At 36.3% G+C, this 25,790-nt stretch overlaps 1 protein-coding gene across 7 annotated transcripts in view; it reads left to right on the top strand.

Annotated features, from left to right (window-relative positions):
* The window catches only part of TENM3 (teneurin transmembrane protein 3), a 614,750-nt gene that overhangs the window by 464,568 nt on the left and 124,392 nt on the right, over positions 1 to 25,790 (top strand). For all 7 annotated transcript variants that reach the window (XM_043893315.1, XM_043893317.1, XM_043893319.1 and 4 more), the window contains 2 exons: positions 14,804 to 14,926; positions 23,843 to 24,057. In XM_043893315.1, the coding sequence (XP_043749250.1) occupies positions 14,804 to 14,926; positions 23,843 to 24,057 (338 nt within the window). The remainder of the gene's footprint in view (positions 1 to 14,803; positions 14,927 to 23,842; positions 24,058 to 25,790) is intronic.

Here is a 25,790-nt window from a genome sequence, read left to right on the forward strand (position 1 = left end):
CCATTGAATCTATGTTCCAACAAAGATTTCATCCTTAAATAAAACAGATCAAAGAAAACGCACATGTGTAGTGACTCTTTTTAGTTTATTGTTCCTGTGTCATCTTAGACTGTCTTCAGACTACTCACATCTTGTCCTTCCTTAACAATAAGATGCCACCATTTCTTTAGTGGCCTAATAAAATAACATCAGAAAAGGAAGTAACCGTTCATTCATCCATCCATCTGTCATTCTTTGGACATTTATTTATTGAGACATTATCACAGATAGTGCAATGAGCAACCTTACACAGTCCTTGCCCTCTTAGAGATTATGTCTTAGACTGTGAACACTGAGCGCCTAATTTTCATCAGGATGTCTATTTTAAAAGGAGAAATAAAATGTGGGAGGCTAGAGCAGTGCATAAAATGCAGTATTTACTGAATTTGAGCATTAGAGAAAGGTTTTCCTGCTAAAGCCAGAATAATAAGTAGTAGTATGTGTTTTGACAAATGCTGACATAAGGACAGATTTTAAGCATTACCACATAAACCTAAATGTGGCCCCAAAAATCAATTCTCAGGAATATTAAAACCAATGCATTGTGATATAATAAAAATAAATTTGGAAGTATCTGAGGGGGGGGAAGTTATGATATTTTTTATTTGTTGAGTTTGTTTAGCTAGAACCCTCTTTGTAGTTAATATCTAGAAGTGGAAAGAAATCTTTCTTTGGAGATTTGGGGTAACTAGATTTAAAATTTCCACAAGAATTTATAGCCTGTTTCTGTTTGTTCCTTTCCTTTAATTTTAGATAACACACTTTTATGCTTTAAGAATTTTCTTTATAGAGTATACACAGAAAATAATTTTAAAAGCTATTAAATCATATTTCCGCATTCGTTTCCAAGCATTCATGAGTTCTATATTAACCTATTTTGAAGATATTTCTAAAACGTGTTTCCTGTATTTCAAAAGTTGCTTGGAGATAGAGATCATTGTTCTGCATTTGAGAACCAAAGAGGTCTACCTGTCCAATTTCCATTATTGAGTTGGGCCTAGAAGGGGAAAGAACATTACCTTGAGACGCTTCCATGGTGCATTTTAAGCACATATACAGTGAATCAAAGAACAATTATATTTTTTTAGCTAGACCCACTTTTGTGTAGTACTAACTTGCTTTGGGAGAAAATACTCAGTATTTCTGAAGATAAGAACTTCCGGTCTCTTTCTTGAACTGCTGCGTTTCATCACTGGTGACTTATCCAGGCTTCCAGAGAGGCTCGTCCGGGGACTGCCGTGTCTGTCTAATGACTAGGACTTCTTCCAGGGGCAGTGCTGGGGGCATAGGTTTGATCCCTGGTTGGGGAGGTAGGATCCCACATGCCTCGCAGCCAAAAAACAAAACAAGTTCCCCTCCCCCCACCCATGAAACAGAAGCAATATAGAACCATATTCGATAAAGACTTTAAAATGGCCTACATCAAAAAAAAAAGAGGGTCATCCTTGTGGCTTTTCCCGTCGGCCAGCCTGACTTGGTGTTGGTGGGCTCCACTGGAATTGTCTTTTCTCCCTAATGTTATAGCCACAGCCTGACCCTTTCAGTCTCCTCCACTAGTGAACTCTTTCTCCCCTTTAACACTTCTGCCCCTAAGAGAGAGGAAGCCTTCTGCATTATCATCCTACATTTCCTGTGGTTTTCCATGGCTGTAGAAGGACACTCAAGGCTCCTAACATGTTACTGTATGCGAAGCTAGGATATGAGGCCCTTTGCTCTGAGAAAAAAAAAAAATGATACAGTACTTCTGCATCTTGGACATGTTTATTTGTTTTTCCCAGGCATTTCCTTTTAATTATTTCCAAGATCACAGTCAATTTAATCCCATTAAATTTACCAAGTATTGAATATCCTTCCTAAACACTGAATTCACAGAAAGGCATAACCTTTACCACAGTGATCTTCTGTGGGAAAATATGGTGTCACACTTGAATATCCCGTTACAATGTATTTTTAGAATGCTGTTTATAAGCACAGAGCCTCAAAGCAGGAAGATTTGAATTTGTAATCCCACCTCTGTCACTTATCAGCTATGTCATCTTGAGCAGGGTAGTTAACTTCCATAAACCTGGGTTTCCTTGTCATTGTAAACAGGATAAGTAATAGTAGACATCTTTGGAATATTTCACAAAATAATTATTAAAAGACCTACTGTGTTGCACGGGGAACTATTTTCAATATCTTATAATAACCTATAGAAAAATAGGTTATTTTTTATAATAGAAAAGAATCTAAACAAGAATAGATATGCATATATGTTTAACTGAAACCCTTTCCTTTACAATTGAAACTAATGCAACACTGTAAATTAATTATATTTCAATTTTAGTGATAAAAAGAAAAATAACCACTGTGCCTATAAAATGTAAGTGCCCAATTAATTTTAGCTGCTATTATTTCACAACCTAATGAATCAAATATCAGTATCCACAATTTTTTAGAAAGAAAAATCTCAGGCCCAGAGAATCAGTGACCTGTCCAGCATTAAAGCCAGTCAATGTTTAAGTGGCAACCCTCTCCAGTATTCTTTCATGGGAAATCCCATGAAGAGATGACCCAGGCAGGCTATAACCTGCTTTGAGACCGTGAGGTCTCAAAGAATCAGACATGACTTAGGGAATGAACATGATAAGCATATTATCTAGGTTTTCTTATTTTGAGTCCAGAACTTTACTCCACTATATCAGAGGGCATTGTTTCTCGTAAGACCTAAGAATTTACTTAAAAATTGCAGTTTGTTATAAAAAAAATAAAAATGTGTTTAAAATTTTGCCAGTAAGTTTTTCACAAGGAAAAACTAAATTAAATATGTAAATATAAAAATATTTATATATAATATAACAATCGTTTGTGTCCCCCAAAAAAATATTTATATATAATATAACAATACCATAGAAGGTTCACAATTACATGATAAAGGTGAAGAGCATATTAAAGAAATGTACAGGGATCCCTGCTGAGAGGACTGAAAATGCTGTAGGTCTTTACCATGGGATCTTTTAATTTTGTTCTGGATGCTTCATCTGTTCCTTAACCCCACTTGTAGTTTTTACAAGCTAGCTTCATGATGTAGTGCCTGAGACACTGAGTTACATAGAATTTATACATAAAATCTAACCATATTGTTTCAGTCATTTCAAGTCATCACAGATTTTACCATTATTTATTTTAAGACTAAAGCTGTTTTTAGATGCATTTTACTTCTTCAAAGATATTCCTTATGATCTCAGAAGAGAATCACATAGAGAGAAGCACTGCATGTTGAAAGTGGGAAAGTGGGTCATTTATTTTTAGGAAAGGAGCCTGAGACCCCCAAACACAGAAGCAGGTGGACGGCGAGAGCCATCTCCACGGTATCAGAGACGACTTCCTCGGTATTTTGCTTTGAAAAAAATTTCCACAACAGCTTCATAAATATCATTAATTATAGTTAAGTTCATAACTGAGGAAAGCTGCTCTCCACGTGAGCCCAGATGAATGGGGAACAGCTGGAAAACTGGCTTCCCAAGCTGTTTTTCAGCCCTGCCTGATGAGATGACGTGAGCGGTCAAGGCAGGATGATGGGATGTGTGGAATTTATGGTTCCCTACGAGGTGTCAGAAGTGGTGACGTGGTCTCCACATCATTCAGCTTTCATAGGCAACAGAACTTGATAAGGGAGACACTGACTAAATCTTTGTTGACAAATAAATCCTAAACAGCAAACTACTTGAGCTGGTTGTGCCTGTGTTCCTGAAGGGTCTTTGATATTGTTATTAATAAAATTTATCACTTGACAACCACACACACACCTACACATTCACACACTCACAAATCATGTTCTTTCTCTCAAATGTAGCTTCTCAGGAAAAAAGTGGACTAATTATTTCATAATTATTATTATGAAAGGGACATTTTGAAGAGGCTATTTTTCCAGATTTTACCTTTTTTTATTTTTTCACATTAATTATTCTTTATTGATTCATTGGAGCAGAAATGTAGATCTTTCTAAAAGCAAATGAAGTGTTGGAGAAGCAAACCACCTAAAGGAAGACAAAGAATATTTTTATGTGTACCTACAACAATTGTACTGTAGGAGATGTTTTTTCCAATGTATGCAATAAGTATGTCCTACATCACAGTATCCCTAAGTTGACATGTTAAAATGAACAATAGTAACTTAAATTTTTAAACTGGAAGGGTCTTAAAAATATACTCATTTAAGGATTTCAAACTGATACCACCAGATAAATAGTTTGGCCTATACAGAGGTGTTTTTTTTTTTACTTTTTATTTCATATTGGGATATAGCCGATTAACAATATTGTTATAGTTTCTTGTGAATGGTGATGGGGCCTCAGCCATACATGTACCTGTTGGATTTTGCCATATTTTAATCTACCAACCTTCCTCCAAGAATCTCCATATCCCTAATAGTTAGATCTTTTAATAATGATGATTAAAGTGTCTTAAAATTTCAAAGAATTATCATTTTCAGGTCTATTGCACTCTTCTTCCAAAAAGTTAAAACAAGCCAAGGAAATATTATGTGCTTAAGTAGGTCACTAACATCTATACACATTTATTTGCATAAAAGTAGGATATAGGTCTTAAATAGCGTTTTGAGGAGAAAGGAATCCAGATTCCTTTTGATATTATTATTTCTAAAATTGAGTCAGTACAACAAGCCTTTGAATAATGAGTAGATCCATGGGATTTCAATGGTGAAGCTGCTAATAACTGTCACCAATGAATCCTCTGAAACAAACATTTCAGGATAACGGCAAACTCAGTATTTTGGCAAGCAAGGCATGGTCTATAAATCATGTAAATGATTTCATTCTGTATTTTGAATGTTCTTGGAATGGGTCCTCATACCATATTCTTTAACGCTGACAACTGTTACTTCAAAGATTCTCTGGCTTATTGATAATGACTGGCCCCTCTGGGCAGTCAGTCATGAGGGTGAACACTTTTAGTCTTTCTATTTGCTTGGAGAAGGAATACTTCTTTCATTTCTAGAACAGAACCTGGAAACAAGAGAAAAACTAATGAAACACTAGGAAAACAATCTGTTGTAGAAATCCCAACTTAATTCTCTTGGTGACAGAAACAACAGCTTGATTTTCATAAGCCTCTGTCAGCTTCAGCCCTGGCTGTCAGTGGGCAGCTGGAATTGCTATTTTACTAAGCGGCATCCTTCAACGCAGTATACTGAATCTCCATAGGGGAGAAAGAAAAAAGGCTATGAAATTTAAAAGTATAATTTTTAATATGATTATTTCTAAAAGAACAGGTGTCTAATATTCTGGCAGAAACAAACCTACAGAGCTGAATCATAGCCATGGTTTTACACGCCCATTAATGACACAGGCCAAGAAAGGATTGAAAAGCAAAATACACAGTATAGGAATATAAAATATCAGCAGTCGTTCCTTACTTCCCTCCCCTTCTCCCCTTCAAAACTATTTGTTCATGAAGCTCGTGATTTCTAGTAGATTATAATGCTCAGAGAACCTTGCTGCATCAATTGTTAATTCCTTTGAATATCAAAATATCTTATAGTTGGGATATCTTTTTAATAGCAATTTGAGCACATACTAATATTTAAGCTTTCAAAAGAAATATTGATTTTCAGATAACCATGTTTGGGTCAGCAAGGTATAAACTTTTGAAATAACGTTAGCCTTAAAAGTTAATAACAAATAATAATGGATTTGAATGCCAAAATATTGCCTAACACATTCCGTCAACATGTATATGAACACAGCAGGAAATCCAAAACAAAAGCTAATTTATGGAAAACTATGTATTCCTAATGACAGTTTAGACCAGTAGGGGTCCAAGTTACAAACTGCAATCTTTACATGAGATACTTTCATTTTGCATTGAAACCTTGGTTGCATTCTGGAAACATGAATCAAATCAAATCATTGCCCTATATTTAAGAGTATTCTTCTCATTTTCTCTGTAAAATCTAATCATTGCACATGTGCATCATGTATATTTATGTATTCATGAAATTTAAACACAAAATGAAGAAATTTTGCTTTCAAAATGCAAGATACCCAAGGAATAGTATGCATAAAATGATAGTTTGAGCCCATGCAATTTTACTTTATTTTAAAATGAAGACAAAGGAACCACAACACTGGTATTCTAATATGTTGATATTTTATTGATGCCAGATGTTTTTTATCCCTTATGCTCAATGATTTAGCCTAAATATTTATATTTTAAAACATTATATTGACATACCATAGAATATAAATCTGGAAGAAACCTTAAAGATCAGTGAGTGCAAGCTTCAGATTTTTACGTAAATAAGATATCTAAGCCTCAGAGAGGCCCAGGGACTTGCCAAGCTTCCAGAACTCGATAGAGCCAGAATTGAGACTTGGACCCAGGTCTCTTTAAATGTCAAGTAAGGGCTCCCCAGGATGCCACACGGCCTGTGCCGAAAACTGCATTCATGACTATAAATGATCAGATTCTGATTTGCTTTTCCTGCAGCTTCTGATAACATGTTCTTAATGATTCTTTCTCAGAAAGATTATTTTGGGGAAAAACATACCATGGTGGATGTGCAATGAATTTCAAGACAGGAAAGCTTTCAACCTTAGCTTGCTGAGATGAACTTGGAAGGTTTTGGAGGCTAAACCAACTGGATTGCAAACACTTTCAGGATATCGTTTAGCTTAGTTTTTTGTTTTTGTTTGTTTTACCAGAATCTGGTTCTCATATTATCTCTTACTTTTCTTGTCTTTGTTTGTTTTTACCGGAATCTGGTTCTCATATTATCTCTTACGTTTTTTGTCTTTGTGAGAATGCGTGCTTGATCTTGTAACATTAACTAGCATTTAGCCAATAATGCCAGGCATGCTAAGAACTAGATTTTAAGTTGCCAAAACCTCAGAGTGTACTCTTCAGGGTTCTGGTGACATAAGCTGGGTTCAGGCTTCCGATGGCAAGGGCGCTTGCTTCTGTGTTCGCTTCGCAACATCCCCTGTAATTTACTCTAAGGTTCTGGCAGATTGCTGGACCATGTCACCAGCTGTTGCCACCCCTCCTTCCCGTCCCTGTTTGGCAGTATCTGAGAACACAGGCACGCCAGTAGAAATAATAGTAGCTGTGATGACAACTTCAGTGGCATGGTCCCCAGAGACAAGATCAAAATTTGGCACCATTTCTCTCAACATGGAACTAAAAATGGCACTGAATTTGCTCCTTGGTGGCATATAATTTTCCTTAATGACACATTTTGGTTTCAAGTCTTCTACATGCTGGCTTTTAAATATCAAACCAACATATATTGGTTAAAAACAATGTCATGCCCGATTTTTTATGGGAAGGAGGTGAAATAAATATATTACCACACTTTCCTTTCATCTCCATCAGCCTTGAAAAATAAAGGGAACGGATGCTATAATTTCTCTCCCTTCAGTGGTATTTCAGAGCCTGAAAATTTCTTCATAAAATCTCACTGGTAGATTTTCACCAGCATATTGTCTCAAAATTATCTCAATTAATGAGATCTTTTTCTTGGCATTTCAACAAAGAAAAAAACTAAGGAATTAGAGAATATTTTTTGAGTGACACAAGAAATATTTTAATTTTAAGCATCTTGAATTCAGTTACAATCTAAGAATACCAGGCAAAACCCTTCAGATGTAGTGTAGAGCAGACTATTGGGCTATAAGTAACATAGGTTGCAAAGGTGATTGACAGTTTAGCACTGAGTTATTTCTAAAGTTGGTATCTTTGTAATTCTTTTATCATTGACTAAGGCGGTAGTATAAAAAGTATGCTCATGAATTTTGTAGATGACAAATGTCAGATACTACAACTAATTTAAAAGAGTTCTGACTGGGGATCATCTTGAAAATCTGTATTCTCCCGCTGTGCAAAAACAGGAATTATACTAGGTAATTTCTAGCACATTATTAACTGGGGCATTTTTGCAGAAACTAACATCTATGGCGTTTATGCATCTCCAATCAATAATGTGCTAAGGCTGCTTCTGACTGTTACCAGTCTCAGATTCTCTGTTATCACCCTTATTTCTCAGGAACCAAGCTATGGAGAGCCTGCCCTCTAAGATCAACTCTAAGCAAAATATTGAAAAAGCTCAATTACATATTAAACTTTTTTCCTGTAACTATCCTCTCCCATTTTACCATAGCTAACTTCCTATGCATTATTCCCTCACCCCACCCCAAACTCATCATTTTCCATCAGAGTACCTATTTTTAACCCCCATCTGCAAAAATCCATTTGTGCTTCTCCTTTGACCCCCCCCCTACTTCCCACACAAGAAACAGTTACAAATTTATTCAAATATAAGGTGGGCTGTTCAAGATAAAATAATATAAATTGCTATGGCAGTATAGAGTGCAAACTAATTCTAGTAAGACTTCATGATGAAATGTTGTGTGGACTAGATGTTAAGGTGTTTGTGAGATTTCATCAGGCAGAGTTTGGGGAAGGCACCCCAGATACCAGGAATTATAAGGAACAATGTCATGGAAGCAGGGAAGTTAAGGACACTATCTAAATGGTAGACAGGCAAATCTGGCCAGGCTCATGGGGTCTGTGATGTATCCACCTTGTTGTGCAACAGAGCTCTAGAACTTTCTCATCTTGTAAAATAGAAACTCACTATTCACTAAACAACTCCCCATATCCCCCCATTGCAGCCCTTAGCACCATTCACCTGTCTGCTCCTTTGAGCCTGACTATTTTAGATGCCCATGTAAGTGAAATCAAGCAGTATTTGTCTTGTGTATGTATATAACGGGCTTCCCTGTGGCTCAGTGGTATATAAATAACCTACCTGCCAATGCAGGAGACACAAGTTTAATCCGCTCCAGTATTCTTGCCTGGGAAATCCCATGGACAGAGGAGCCTGGCAAGCTACAGTCCATAGGGTCATAGTCAGATGTGACTTAGCAGCTAAACAACAACATACGTATATGATATTTTCTTTATCCATTCATCAGTGGACATGTCTCTTGGCTGTTGTCTCACTCTTCCCTTTTCCTCTTACCTGATGGAGTCACTTACCATCCTTCTACACTGGATCTTTGCTCTGTGTGTGCATTTATTCTATTTATCTCAGCGGGGCCAGGGTGTCGGGGTGGTGTTGCTGTAACAGGCTGTCCTCATTGTCTCGCCCACAACCTTATGGGCAGGAATGCCTGGGAGCTTTGCAGAGAAAAGCACCTGCCTGAAAGGTTCAGGGAAGGTAAAAACATACATTCTTTAGCTATGCTCTGTGTCAGATGGACTACTTTAAATAAAGTATTTAAGTTTAGTATGTAGTTAGAAAAGTATACAGAACGTAAGTGAACAACCCAGTGGAACCACTTCCCAGGAAGAAAAATAGAATATTACCCGCTCTCCAGAAGCCCCCATGGGCTCTCCTGGTCATTGCCTCCCCACTTCTCCCTGCAGAGAGTCACTCCGGGGATTTTCACCTGCTTTGAATGTTATGCACGTGGACTTACACAGTATTCACGTCATTTGTGAGTGGGTTCCCTTGCTCAGTATTCTATTGGTGAAGTTTTTCCATATTGTGGCATCTGGAGGTGGTTCACTCATTCACATTGCTGTGTGGAATTCCGTGGTATGATGATCCTATAATTTGTTTATCCATCCCACTGCCAGCAGACATCTGAGTTCTTTCGAGTTTGGGGCTATAACAAATATTTCTGTGAACATTCTTGTTCATGCCTTTTGGTGCTATGTGGATACATGTTTCTATTGGATATGCAGGCAGAATTTTGTACATCTGTGGGGACTTACCCACTGTATCTAAGATTTTTTAATATGGAGAAAATATATTCTAATTCCCAACAAGCAACCTTTAAATGATCTTGCAAAAATACAACTATTTATAGTTGGTAAACATCTTGTATTTACAAGACAATTTAAAGAAATATCAGCTTATGTATTTAAAGAAATACAGCTTCTGAGTATGTCTACTACTGTCAAAAGAGACATGAATTAGCAATTTGTGTTCGACTTTTTATAATTCCTTTGAGGTGAATGCTCAGTTTTGATTCAGATAAGTAGGAAAACAGCACAGTGCAGAAAAAGGAATCCTGAAATAGCATCAGGAGATCTGTTATATACTTTGAAAATGTTGGTGTTTGTTGTTGAGTAAAGCTCTTGACAGTTAATATGTGTAACTCAAGATCTCTGTGCAAATACAGAGACTGATCCCAAAGTTAATGAGAGACAGACACACACAGAGATACGTATCGTGAGTCTTCTTCATGCACTAACTGGGTAAATCACTGACCACCCCCCCCCGTCTGCCTGTGTTACATCCTCCTACATCAGGGGTAACGATCCTGTCACACAGTACATTTATTAGGAGATAATAGCTATCAAGGTATTTTAAAATGCAAAGAAAACACACTGACACACTGAACTGATTATATCTACATGAGTATTTCTATAGCTTTAAAATACACACCTCTACTGTTTACTTATGTAGTTTTTAAATTGTTTTTAAGACTCTTGGAGTTAATCAGAACAGCCTGTTATTAATTTAATCACCGTCATAACATTACTGTAAAGCTTTCCTTTTGCAACAGTATCTTGCGATGGAAAAGTATTCATGTGGCAGGATGGTGCCTGGAGTACACAAGTGTTACCGGTTACGGGTTTTTTCCTTCCTTCCCCTCCGAATTCTGTCTTTGCCTTCAGTCTCCTAGGTGTGGTGCAGAATCGTGTCTCTAGCCTACGACCCTCACAGAGGTTAGTCACCTTCCTTCTGCGTGGATCTTCACACTCCGCCGCCCTCGGGTAGGTTATAGGTGGCGTGTGTCTGGGTGGTCAGAAGGTCTGGGTCTGAGGTCACAGTCCACAACTTACTCGTTTGGAACCTTACACTCAGAAAGTCTCAGTTTTCACAGATTTACAATTAAAAAAAATAGTAACTACCTAATGGAGTCTTTGGGAAGATTAAATGAGATGATAGGCTAAAGCGCGAGCAAAACCCTTGACACACAGTTAAGTGTTCAGTGAATGTTTTATTTTAAAAAAAATACTGCATCCCCATGTTCCCACACCAACACAGAGGACCCTGTCTGCAGCTGAGAGAATGCCTGGTCTTGCTGCCAGTCTGTACCACCTCGCCTAAGCCGTCCTCGTTAGCTAAGCGGTCCACCCAGGGGGTCAAGGGCCCGTCGGTCTCTCCTCTGACACTCTTCCCATGCCCTCCGTCAGGTCCTATGCAAACAGGACCCATCACAGCATCATGAAGAGTGGCAGCAACTTCTCATGGAATCAACTCTGCTTTCCAGCCTGGGCATTAAAGAATTAGGATCATTCTTCTTTCTTTATAGGTGTATTTTATTTCTCTAATTCTCCCTTTATCTGTCTGCCAAGATAGCTCATTACACCAGTGCTGAGTAATTTCAGTAGCATTCTTTTTTTTTTTTTTTCCAACTCAAACTGAAATCTTTTGATGTGAATTTAATATTCTTTTTTAATTTTTACTTTGTACCTTGTCCCTTACTAAATTCAGTACTGACTGAGTTTGTTGCCTCCTTTTTCTCTCTCTCTCTTTCTGTCTCTCTCTCTGTCCCTCTCTCTCTGTGTCTCTGTCTCTCATTAACTTTGCAATCAATTTCTTTATTTGCATGAAATTCTAAAGTTGCACATCAATGTCGAGAGCTTCACTCAATACCAAACACCAGCATTTGCAAAGTATGTAACATCCTGAGACCAAACAAGTGTTTGGTGTCTGTTTTCAAAGCAGGGTTTAACAAGATACAATACCATTTGGTATGTTTCTCATTATATGACATCTTAAGTAGAACCAAAATCCCACTTTACTGAGATTTTCTATAATAAAAAATATATGTAATAAAGCTGTGGCCCATCTGGCAAAAAGTAAAATAGCTCTCCAAATACAAACATAACATTGCTTTTTAACATTTGATATCTGTGCATGACCCAGGGACTGTTCCTCCTCTTCAGAGTCTGTTAAAACCAGTAATATAAGCAAATCTATCATTCAAGAAGGCTTTTTATGTTACATAAAAGCTCACAATGCTGAGCTTATTTTGTGTAGAAACTATGGCTCTTTTGGAATATTATTGCTAAGCCAGGGTATGTCCGTCAGAACTTTTACTGTATGCAAAACTACAGCATTTTATTCACACATTGCTGAACTATCTAAAACCTTGAAAAATGTCTGAAGTGATATATGTTTAGAAAGCTTCTGATATTTCAAAAACTACATACTTTAATGCAAAATGACATGAAATTATACTTCTTTATGAGTTGACAGTTTGTATATTGGAGAATTGTAAACCTGTATCCTAATCCTTGAAAAAAAATAGTGTTTAAAGGAAATTGCTGAAAAACTATAATTTAAGTAGGGAGTATGAGCCTATATATTTGTTACAAATTTTCCTGGGTGGATATGGCTACGTTCCTGTCTATGTTTGGTGTGTTTCTTTACTAAAGGATGATTTTTATATAAGGAACTGTTAACAAAAGAATGTGAGGCTGTTAATAGAATGTCCCCAAACTGTTGAATCTTTTTAAAAAATTGATCAATTATATACCATGCTAATGGACTTTGACTCAGCTATTATACTTTTCCTATAGCATTATGCTAAGGTCAGTCATTAAATCATCATTAATAATGTAACACTCCATTCTTAGCCATTTATATTTTTAGTTGGTATTTATTAACTTTGCCTTAAATTGCTATACTTGTGTCCACAAAAGTGTTGTCTGAAATTTTAAAACCTCAGAAAATGGAGTTTATTTCTTTGACAGATGCTTACTGAGATCTGGTCGGTAGCAGACACTGTATGAGGCAAATGAGATACATGAATGATCTAAGACAATGTTGGGAGATACTTCACGCAGTCAGGGAGGTCTCCCCAAGAAGCTGACGCCGACTATCAGAGGGAAGAATAGGTAGTTTGCAGTGGGTAGAGAGCACTGCAGATATGAGGGCTGAGGTGGGTGTTTATTGAGAGACTCTCTGGTCTGGTCAGGTGACTACAAATGGTTCAATAACCTGGACTACAGAATAAGTCAATGAAAGACCTACATACTACGGGCTGTGCCAGTGGGTACCAGCTATCCTTCATATATGTGGTCTAGAAAATTCCTGGAGAAGGGAATAGCAACCCACTACAGTGTTCTTACCTGGAGAATCCCCTGGACAGAGGAGCCTGGAGGGCTACAGTCCATCGGGTCGTAAAAGAGTCAGACACAACTTAGCGACTAAACAATAACAACAAATTCTAGACTGAGATTGAACCCACGTCTAACTAACTGCTCTTTACACTCTGTAACAGCTTAGTTTTGTTAATGTATATTCGATATTTAATAAGGGCTTTTAGCAGTAGTCGTTATCACACTGTCTCTAACAGTACTTTCTAAACTTTTACATCTCTCTTTGGTAAATTCCAATGTGTATAATGAATATATACTGTCAAATAATGTTGAAAAATTCTCCTTTTTGACATAGTAATATGACAATCACCAGATTTCCCCATGGATATTTAGCCTTCCTTAGGGATTAATTCCTAAACTCTATTTTATGGAGCACAAATGAACATTCAGTGTTAATGGTAAATGTGACAGTATTATTCTAAATATTTTTAAAGAATAAAGTAAAAATATGTAAAATAATAAATTATATTACCTTTCTCTTTCTAATTACTTGGTCTTCTAGTTAGCTATTTGCTAAGGTATTTACATAAAGAAAATTAGTGAACATATAAAATTTATGTATGAATTTATACATAAATTTATAAGATTATCAATCCTACATCAAAAACTATGTGAAGTTACCTGACACTTTGGAAAAGACCCTGATGCTGGGAAAGATTGGAGGCAGGAAGAGAAGGGGACGACAGAGGATAAGATGGTTGGATGGCATGACCAACTCGATGGACATGAGTTTGGGTAAACTCTGGGAGTTGGTGATGAATAGGGAGGCCTGGTGAGCTGCAGTCCATGGAGTTGCAAAGAGTCGAACAAGATTGAATGACTGAACTGAATTGAACTGAGTCTGACACATATGCATGTTGCTTGATCTATGCTAGTGCTGAATTGTAAGTCAAAGGTTTGAAGATTATTCATCTTGAATTAAGAATATTCAAATATTACTGTATGTTGTGCATCTGAATCCATGCTGACCATTTCATGCACCATATTGATCTGTGAGACCACTTGTTACCTTAGTCCAAGTGAAGAACGCCATGTCTCTTCGATTCAGTTCAGTTGCTCAGTCATGTCCAACTCTTTACGACTGCAGCATACCAGGCCTCCCTGTCCATCGCCAACTCTTAAGAACCTATAAATGTTAGAACCAAGTATTGTACGTGTCCAAGGGGCCTGTGGTCCTGTCCTGCCACTCACTTAAATGATGGTGAATGGTAGAATCTAAACACAGCAGAGCAAAGAGTGATTCATTCTAAGAGTTTCCCAGTACTAATTAGCTGAGTAATAGCAAATCTTTGTTAAAGTGTTGCCTTGCACTGCTGCCTAAATTGCCTTTGTGTGAGGAACTGTTTTCTAATTTTTATCAGGCAATTAATCCTTGGCATTTCAGAACAGGGAAATTTTCACTTTACATGTGACACTTGTTACTCAGAGTTATGGACAGTCTAACTTTACATGTGACTCTTGCTATTCAGAACATGGAAATTCTAACTTTACATGTGACTCTTGTTCTGAACAGATGTACCATTTGCTGTCGTAGCTGGGAGCAGCAGACCTTTAAACAGCATGTGTTTTTTGCCCCCAGCAATGCATCTCTTTGGCCTCAACTGGCAGTTACAGCAGACCGAAAATGACACGTTTGAGAATGGAAAAGTGAATTCTGATACCATGCCAACCAACACCGTATCGTTACCTTCTGGCGACAATGGTAAGAGAAAGAATCACGTGTCCTGTGTTCTTCTTCTTTTCCATAAATTTATTTTTACCCATGTTAGAGCCAGTTCGGTATGGGAGAAGGAAGAGGTTTTAGAATTACAAATATTGTCTTTGAATGAGTGGCTTTCATTCAGTTGCTTGAAGCATTGAACATTCACATTTTTATTATAGGACTAATACAGTGTTCTGCCTTCTGAGTCGATGGCTAGGCTTTTCTGCCTTTCCTTCACAAGTGTGAATTTTGTTTTATTTTTAGTCTGTAAATAGATTCTAATTCAGTGTATCATCTCTTATATCACCTTGGGTTTATTGAGCTTTCTTCATTCAGCTAGTATATGAAGTTGGAATACTATCTTCATTTTGTTTTAGAAGCCTTTACATACAAAACACATTAAAGGATTATCGTTTATTGACCTTTCCTCAGCTTGCCCTTTCTCTAAACTTTCAAAAGTTTACACTTTAAGCTAACAGACTTTCAGATCAATTGGTTCCGAGTTTAAAAATTGGCATTTAAGAGGTTAGAGAATGCTGTATTTCTTTTTTTTCCAATATAAACACCCAGAAAAATATGTACATGTGTAAGTATATTTATATGATGTACCTATTATTATTATCTGTGTGTACATGCTTGTATTTATGTTTGGCATTTGGCATTCTGTGACTTTTTGCAAAATGTCATAGTACTTTATATCTCAAAGCAACCGGATAAAGACACCTTTTTCCGTCACATGAGAAACAGTCTCTTTGCCTTTCAGCATTTCCCTGGCTCACCTTCCTCTGTTTCTAATCTAGAATATTTTTCTTCTGCTTTGGCATCAGTTATTTTCATCCTCATGTGGCTGATTTCTTTGCAAGACTAAAAAGAAGCTATTGCATATCTATATAGTATATTTATTTGTATTTTATATATGCTGCTACTTTACATGCACCCACTGGCTATGACTAATGCTTTTACCGTATTTTTTTTGTTCTTTGCTTTTCCATCTTCTGTTTTAATAATAATACTTCATGACACCTCTCTTCTTTCTTAGGAAGGATGATGGATTTTAGAAGATGTTAGATTTTCACAGTAATAATAAATACCACCACTCCTGCCCCTGTATAGAGTGTTTAATAACAAGTGCTATATATTCACCCTTCTTCTTTCTTAGGGAGGCTGAGGGATTTTAGAAGATGTTTCTAAACATTAGATTTTCACAGTAATAATAATAATACCACCACCGCTGCCCCTGTGTAGAGTGTTTGATACCAAGTGCTATATATTTCAAATAAACTATAATCTAATGGTTGATGACCGTGACAGTGGAAATTAGCACACAGTGGATTAAAGAGGAGTGAAGAAAAGCTGGCCTAATTAAAACTGTTGGTGGGAAATTTCAATTAAGTGAAATATAATTACTTTAAACAACTGTTTAATCTTTTATGCACTGATAACACACATATGAACAGATCCAGTAACTATACAGAAATTAAAAGTATTTATTTTGGGTTTATGTAGATTGAAATTTAGACTGTCTCTTAAAGTGGGTGGTTCCTATGAATGATCAAATGGCACTTGTCAACCACACAAGTAGGGTACTTTTTTACAGACAGAAGAGAAAAATGCTTATTGTACACATTTTTTTTTATTTGTTTATACATCCTAACGTTTTATGGGGCTCTCCCCAATGGCTTGGCAGTAAAGAATCTGCCTGCCAATGCAGGGGATGCAAATTTGATCCTTGGATCAGGAAGATCTCCTGGAGAAGGAAATGGCAACCCACTCCAGTATTCTTGCCTGGAGAATTCCATGGACAGAGGAGCCAGATGGGCTACACTCCATGGGGTCTCACAGAGTCGGACATGACCAAGGGTCTGAGGACAGCACATTAATATAAGACAAAATGAAGGCCATCAATTTTGGTTAGTGTGACTCTGGCAAATGACTTCTCCAAGTTAACAACAAAAAAAAATCTTTTATAGAAACTTCCAGTTTTATAATAAATAAGTCATGGGATATAACATACAACATGGTGACTTTAGTTAGTCACCATGAGGATGAGGTGGGGGCCCCCACTCTCTCCCTCCTTCAGTCCCATGGCTGGGGCTTCCTTCTCAGGGCCTCCCTAGCCCAGCCCTCCTTCCCGCATCCCACACGGCGCTGTTGGGTAGGGACCCTGCCAGGAACTGACCAGCTCAGTGATGGGGCCATAGTGTGTATGTTCACATGAGCAGGGACAGAGGGGCGCGTGGGAGGTGTGCCCAGGCATCACCCCCTCACCTCTGGGGAAAGTGAGACAGGGCAGGGACAGTCTCTGAGGTCAGTCCCCAGAGGGGTGGTTACTCCCCTTCCTTCACTGGTCTCATATGTTTGAAAGCTGTGAAAAAGTAGATCTTAAAAGTTCTCATCACATACAGAGAAAATTGTGACTATGTATGTTAGACGTATTGTGGTGATTGTTTGACTATATATACAGTTATCAAGTCGTTATACATCAGAAACCAATATAATGTTGTGTGTCAATTACATGTCAACAAATAATTAAAAACTCCTTTTGTATGAGGACAAATTGAAAAACTATGTGATTCCTCCTCTTTAAACAAAAAAAGGTTCAGATTGCTTTTAAATTTTACATTATTGTTCATCATGTATGAATTTCCTCAAATACAAGCCAATTTCAAAGAATTAGATTTTAGAGCAAGTTAAAAATGGCCTGTGAATTGAAGAAATGGGGCTAACAGTGCTTCAAGAGTATTGAGTTTTATTCAATATTGCATATAGTATTTATGTTGTTGCATTGTATAATAGCTCCTTAATTAGATGCTACATTGATTTTGTCCATTAAACTACGGTTTGCAAGGTAATGTTTTAATTCACTTAGCTTGTGATGTAACACTCTGTATACATAATGTTAAGTTATGGCATGTGGTTGTTTATAAAAAGATACTTTCTCTCAGAGATCTCAAAGTCAGAGTATGAATCCAAGGTTAGGTCATAGAATTGGAGGGTGGGCTATTGATTTTCTATAAATGCCCAACCTTGCTTCCTGATGTCTTAATTATTAGTGCCTCTGTGGGACCTAAGATGACATTTATTATCATTTACCTTCCTTGACAATTGTTAGACCTTCAGAGTTGGATGTATTTTCTGCCTTTTCATTTTAATCAGTATAGGCCAGTTCACTCACATGATATGCAGGCAGCAAGCTCATGATATCTATGACCCCAAAGAGTAGTATTTTTTAACTTTGAGTGGTTTTCCGCTGTCATAGAGTAATTCTCAAACAGATACCAAGCCCCCTAAATTACCGATAGGATTTTTAAGTACTACTGTGTTTTGTCCTTATGATATCTGGGGGTTATAAACTATTATTCATAAAATATCTCAGAGTACAAAGTCCTTTATTTAATGGAGTTATCTGAGAAATGCCACTTTACTGATGTGTTTCTATATAAACTGGGAATCACATAAGAAGGAGAGGAATAATAATCGCCATGTGTACTCAACCTCTTTATATTTTCACACTCTGACAACTGTATTTTAAGATATTAAGACTGTTGTGACACACACTTACTGATGAAAGGAAAAATCACATTTAGCAGGTGAAAAGACAGCTAGTGGCTCCCACATTGAGGCTCAACAGGACAGGTTGGGGAAAAAAACCTTCAAGATGATACTTTATTGTGTTTGAAGATGTGGTACATCTCACTCTAACTGTGAAGGCTCTAATTGGTTTGATTCCTAACCCACACGCTTTGAGTTTAGAATAACTACAGGGCAATCTGTTGCCCTGTCTATTTTTCCCTCCATCTTTCCTCCTTTTTCTCTTGGTAAAACCTACAGACCACCTTAGTATTTCCTGTGATCCTTCCCAGGTTCAGACTCTGGGGGCTTAAGGATGGAGTGATCTCAGTGAGGGAGGATGGAGAGCACTGAAACTAGCCCTCCTTTCATTTCCTCTGAAGCCAAAGTTTTCTGGAATTCAGGACATGATGAAAGACATCTGTTTCCAGGCTTTTATCTGGGAGGGCTGACGAGCTTCAGAGGAAAAGGTTGTCCAAGTATTTACAAGTTTATCAAACGGTGTCAATGGCACAACTGACTTCCAGGTGTGTTTACAATCAATAAAGAGCATTTGAAAATGCTAACAGCAATGACCACGCTTGACCTGGCCGAATGAGAGGAGGGCCGTGACTTGAAAAGCAACAGTGCAGAATTTAAAAAGACAAAGCACCTTCACAAAACTCTAGTCTCCTGACATTCAGATAGAGGCTTTTTAGCAGGAATGGTGTACTAATATTAGCTGCCAGTCCCATGGATTTAAGCAGAGAGAAATCTGTGATGTCCTTATCTCTGTGCATCACTGATTATAGTGAGAGGGTCAGGGCAGCATCTACCTTTTAGGAAAGAGACATTTTGAGACCTCAGTTCAAAATAAATCCTAGATTCTAAATAGTGGAATAATTTAAAGCAGACAGACATTGATAGGCACTTAAAAATGAGCACATTTCCTAGGATGAGCTAGATCAGTGATCTTAAAACTATTTTGTTCTTGTGCGTCTGAAATATGTGTACTAATTTGAGTTGTATTTCCTGCAACCATAGTACTCTTGTTTGTTTTTTTTAAATCTGTTTCATTCTATACTGAATTTTGTTTCCGTTTATCAGTTGTACATATTTGGCTGAAATCAACCTAATTATGATATACATAATGTTTTTTTTTTTTTTTTTTTTTTTTTTTTTTTTTTTTTTTGATATACATAATGTTAAGCATTTTGATAATTATTAAATATAAAAAGTGAAAATGTATTAAAAAAAAAAAAAAAACCTCTCTGAATGAGATGGAGACTTTTCAGACAGTTTATGTATTCACTGATGAATATTACTTGTTACAAGAGCAAAGCAAATTTCAATATCAATTCTATGCCTGTTTTTCCTTTTTTATACGTGTAAACATAAGAACTCTCCCTACAAAATAAGCAGATGGGAATGGAAGAACAGTTTTAGGAAGATGTCTCATTCAATTATTTGAAGTCCTTGTTAGTCCTTTGTTAAAAATCACATAGTGATCTATTTCCAAAAAGTATATTTAGTGGTCTACAAGTGTCCATTCCACCACATTTCTTTTTCAGTTTTATTGAAAGCAAAGAATTGGCAGCTATCTGATTTCAAAAAGACTCTGTACGCAGTTTTCCAAATCAATCCAGTTTCTCAATTTCCATGGAGTACACCAGAAAAGGCTTCACCAAGGTTTAGCAAAATGCATACCACTAATTATGTCTTATTCTTTTACTTAGTGGCACTTTATTTTATCTGATATATACCGAATGGAGTGGAAAATGGAACCATTGTTCATTTTCATTTACCTTTGTTATAATCTCTCTTGAATGCTTTTATCATATTATATACTTTCAGTATCTCTAATTAGCTCATCAAATGTATGGGAAATACTCACTATTTAATTTACCGGTAGAGCTAGTTTTCAATAAAATCAAACTTACTTTCTGCCATAAAAAGTCTGGCTTGTTTTTTTCAGTTCAAATAAATTAATATAAATTTTGTCACAACCATCTCAGCTCAGAATTCCTATGCTAGGCAGGCAGTAGAGAGATGGATAAAACTCAGGGCCTTGCCAGGAGTTTGACAATTGGATTAAATAAGGCATCATTGCCTTGAATACTTCTTACTTTATTGACATTCTCTTTGCAATCATGAAACTCTTCTGCAGATGAAAAGCATTCATAGACAATGGGTGAGTGGGTACGGGGGCACAAAACAAAGATTTCTCTCTCCCTCTTGATGCATCGGATTTTAAAACCTGCCAGCAGTCTCAAATAGTTCATTTCTTAACTTCATTGCACTTTGCCTTTGCTAGAAATATGTGTATGGCAGGAAAAACAAAAAGAGCCCTTCCTTGGGTTTATGGTGTCTTGGTTAAAGAATGTTTATCAACAAAAATACTTTCAATTTTGCCTGCTTGACACACTGGAGACTTTATGTTCTAAGAGAGTGTATCAAAGAAAGATTCTGGATATGTGAGAAGTATGCCTGTCTATTGTAATGGAAGTCTAAATATGGGAACTGTTGAGGTTCTAGAAATTAATTCCCATAAAATAATGTACCCCTTTCTCCTACATTGAAAAATCCTCATGTTCCATAGGGCTATGAACTACTCTTGTTTGAAGAATCCTGGACCAAATAACCTCCAAGGGCACTGGAACTCTGAGATTCTAGGAAGATTTTCCATTACAGGTAGACAAAAAAGAAACAGTAATCAGAGCTACTGTTGCCCCATTCAAGCACATCCACTCAACCTTGGTTCTTTTGTATTACAATTAAAAATAACCTTCTTTCTGAAAAAGCCACCTGTTAAATTAACTATTGGACTAACTGTATAAGTAGATACACTTCTCAACGCAGAAGTGGGTACACATATCATTGCAGTGAGAAAGATTTTAGCACCTCAAAATCAGGATATAGAGAAAGCAACAAAGCAAAACCTGAAACCCTAGAAATCAGAACATGATTCCTGTTTCCAAAGCTAATGCCCTTGGGCAAAGATGATGTTTTGGAAAACAGTTCTGGGGTTAGCACCAGCTAATGCTGACCAGCTCTCAAAGCATGGGTACATCTACAAGCCATTTCTAGCAGCAGTAGATAGGATCAAGACCAGAGAGCAGATTAAATCACATAAGCTTCAGATAGTAACAATAGAACTTGTTAATGGCAATAATGTATAATAATAGCATTAGAAATCTGTGAACATAATGAATGAGTCTAAATATGAAAGATCTCATGTATAAATACATGTACTAACAGATCTTAGTGGGGTAAAGGACTACTATTCTACTCAGTATTTTAAAAATAGTATATGTAGAAATCAACCAAAACTTACTAGGAATTTATAATAAATTATAATACAAAGAATTTAAGAATCTGCCTCCTCTGATGCAGGAGACCCAGGTTCCATCCCTAGGTCAGGAAGATCCCCTGGAGAAGGGAATGGCAACCCACTCCAGTATTCTTGCCTGGAAAATCCAATGGACAGAGGAGCCTGGCAGGCTACAGTCCATAGGATAGCAAAGAGTTAGACATGACTGAGCAAATAACACATATAATATGAAGAATATTAGGTCATAGTAACCATGGCACACAAGCCTGTCATTCCCTCCAAATAAAAATAAGTACAATTTTATGTCCTAAAAACTGAAAGCTAAGCAGTTTCTCTGATGTCTTTCAGTGGGATAACATACCTGATTTTATATGGAATAGACAGATAAATTTAAAACCTAGTAATTTGAAATAAGTATTTGTTTTTAATAAAAAGCATGGATTATGTAGGTGATTCTATAAAACACATAGTTTTGGAATTATGCAGACTTCTATTTGAACCTTGACTCAACCCTCCCTTCGGGTTATAATTTACTTCTCTGAGCCTTAAATTCCTCATCTCAAAATAGTATCAATCTCACAGAGTTGTTTTGAAATTTAAAACACATAATATAGATGAAACTACCTAGCATGTTATAGATTCTCACTAAAGGTTAATTCCCTTTTCCCCCCTCCTTAATCTTCTCAGTAAAAACCACTTTATGACAAATGTAGGTTCTTGTGCAAAAGCTTCCAAAATGAAAAGCAGACATTGATCTCAGGTATTTAAAAATTTCTGTAAATAAAGATGTTTGGTTCGCTAGCAAGCAAAAATAATCTCTGGGTGTAGGGTTTTATTTTGCTTTTCCAGTTTTATCTTCTGTTTCTCCCATGACAAACCCATTGATGTCTTCCATTTATTTGATATCTTCTGAGAGCCAAGTGCTTTATATAGAATACCTCATGTAACGCTCAGAGGAGTCCTGTGATTGCATGGTTACTTTTACAGATGAGGTTTAGTATCAGAAGCTTAGTATACACCTTCAGGTCACACAGCCAGTTAGCCAGTAGAGTCAGGGTTCAAACTCCGGTTTATTTGACTCCAGAACCAGTTTTCTAGGCTTCTTTTCTAGCCAAGTGGGTCTCCCTGCTTACCATTACCCAACACATGTTCAGTTCCAGTGCCATGTTTTTAATTGCAAAATTTCCCTCTGCTAAGAAACCTTATCCTACTTGTCCTGCAAAGTCGAGCTCAGTACCTATCCCTCTGTGACATCTTTCCAGCTCCAGCCTTCAGTGATATTACTGTGCTCTGACCTTTAACCATATGTTGCTTAAGATAGTCATTTATTAGTTTGTAGGTGTTGTCTTTCCAACCAGGTAATTACTTGCTTGATGACAGAAGCCATCAAGGCCAGAGTCCGTCATCTCCAAGATTCTGTTCTCTAGTTTGTGTTTCTTCTTAATACCTACAATTCTGTGTCCCTAGTAAATGCTCCAAAATGAACTCAATGTTAAATTAATAGTCCTTTGTAGACAGAAGACTCTCTTCTGTCATTAAAATAATTTACAGCTTCTTGAAGTCATCTGAATTTTGAATTTGATTGATTTGGAAATCTTCATAATCCATTCTGCCTTAATTTACACTTTGCAAGGTTATGGTATGTTTAGAATGACTGATAAGTACCAGACTTAATCTCTCCCAAGAAATAACACCACATATAATTTGTGAGATAATTACGTTTCAAATGATCAAGAAAGACTGTAAGTGTGAAAACAGTTGCAGTAATAGGTGTACCTTGGGGGAAAGTAAAAGGATTTTGACTTAAATATCTTAAAGAACGTGCTAAATCAGGATTACTTGAACAATATCTTAACAGAGAAAAACCTTTTAAAGGGAAAATTAGAAATAAAGAAGAGCATTTCATTTATCAGAAGGAAATGAAATTTCTGAGCATTTCAGTGAAAAAAATGTTGGGAAAGTCAGAAGGCTGTTTTGGTTTTGGTTCTGTTTCTTTTTAATTTTCCCTTCTTTTTCAATGAATCTCTTACATTCAGGAAAATTGGGTGGATTTACACAGGAAAATAATACCATAGATTCTGGAGAACTTGATATTGGCCGAAGAGCGATTCAAGAGGTTCCTCCTGGTATCTTCTGGAGATCACAACTTTTTATAGATCAGCCACAGTTTCTTAAATTCAACATCTCTCTTCAGAAAGATGCTCTGATTGGAGTATATGGCCGAAAAGGCTTACCACCCTCCCACACTCAGGTAGGCTGGATTACCAGTAAATTGAAAACTGCTCGTTTGCATTTTTAAAGTCATTCCATTTCTTAAGTGCTTGTTTAACTTGTTTAACTCTTTGACCACTTTTGTATTGGTGTGTTACAGCAAAGAGAGTTTTGAATGTAGGTGACACTTATCTTGAGACTTTTGAATTAGTAGGAAGAACAGCTTTTTCTTTCTGATTCGCTTTAATCTGTACTGATTGATTAAAATGTACAGAATTTGCGAGTAACCTGATGAATATTGAACATCATCTAGGTAGTAAAGCATCATGGATTTTCCAAGTGTTTTAGAACAATTCTGTGATCATTTCCAAAGACCACACAACTTTCATGCATGAAATTTTCATCCCAAACATCTTCATTCTGTTGAAAATACATAGTTTTTACTTTATGTCAGATTTACTGTTTGTAAATAAATTATGGGACCATAAACAGATATATAGTATGAACTTTTATCAACTCAAGCCACAATTCCTCGTCTAAATATGATAAACACTAAAATGCCAAGGCAAAAGCTTTCATAGATCATCAAGGATGATCACATTATTTAAAACAATTCAAATACTCCTATATTATAGGTTCAAAGAACTTTAAAGTCAGTTTGCTTTCATGCAAATCATTTCACAACTGTTGCAGATTAATAATCCTATAGACTTTTTCATGATCCAGTACTGACTCATAGAATGTCAACTGGAATTTGTGGTTTAAAGATATTCCATTACGTCTCAGAGAAATTATGTAAATTACCTACCACAAAACTGAAGCCTAGACTTTTTCCCAAAAACAGGAATTCCAAAAATGTGATAGATGGTTAATTAAAATGGACAATTAGATGAGCCTAAAGTTATGCCTGAAAATCAGTTATTTACCCATGGGATTTCATGCTGACTAATTTGATGTATAAAATGAAGACCAGATGCTTTATATTACATAAATTTGTGAGAAATGCTTTTTCTATAACCTCAGAATATAAATTTTAAGAAAAATTGATCAATATACTAATAAAAATACTTTTTAAGAAAAGATGAGTGAGAAAAATTTGAACATGCTTTCTCTAATGTCATGGATTAAGCAAAGTTTCATATACATATATAATTCATACAACTTGAATTTTTTGAATGCCATGCTTTGGTGTATTCATTTTTCTGAGTTAACATTTTTCGTATCTACATTGTTAAAGTAATGCCTTTAATGCTCACATATCGAAATACCTCTTATTATGTACTAGGTAGGGTCCAATTGTAGATTATAGTTACATCTATAGCTAGTTCATGTTACAGGTGATACTAAGATGTAATGACAATATTTTCTTAAGTAGAAATGACTCTCCATGACTTCAGTTATAGAAGATAGATTGCATTTAGTAGAACAATATTCCAGTGAAACAGAAAAAAAAAACACTTTTTTCCATCAGAATCATGTATGATTAAATTATTTTTATAACTCAAGAAACATGCCTCTAAGTACAACAGCAAGCTTGTAACCTGTAAATTCCAAAAATTAATTTCAAGGAAAAAAATTAATGCATTGAGCACTTTAAAGGTTTATTTAAAGATTTAGAATTGACTTTTTGCAAGTTATATATACCATAAAAGACTAGGGAATAAAAGGTGTAGTTCAGGTTTTCTCATAATTCTTCTGATATTTAAACGCAATATACGTGATTTTCACTTTTCTTTTCTCCCACAATGTATGTGTTTAAGTAGGTTATGCATT

The sequence above is a fragment of the Cervus elaphus genome, chromosome 32, assembly GCF_910594005.1.
Source record: "Cervus elaphus chromosome 32, mCerEla1.1, whole genome shotgun sequence".
Lineage (NCBI taxonomy): Eukaryota > Metazoa > Chordata > Mammalia > Artiodactyla > Cervidae > Cervus > Cervus elaphus.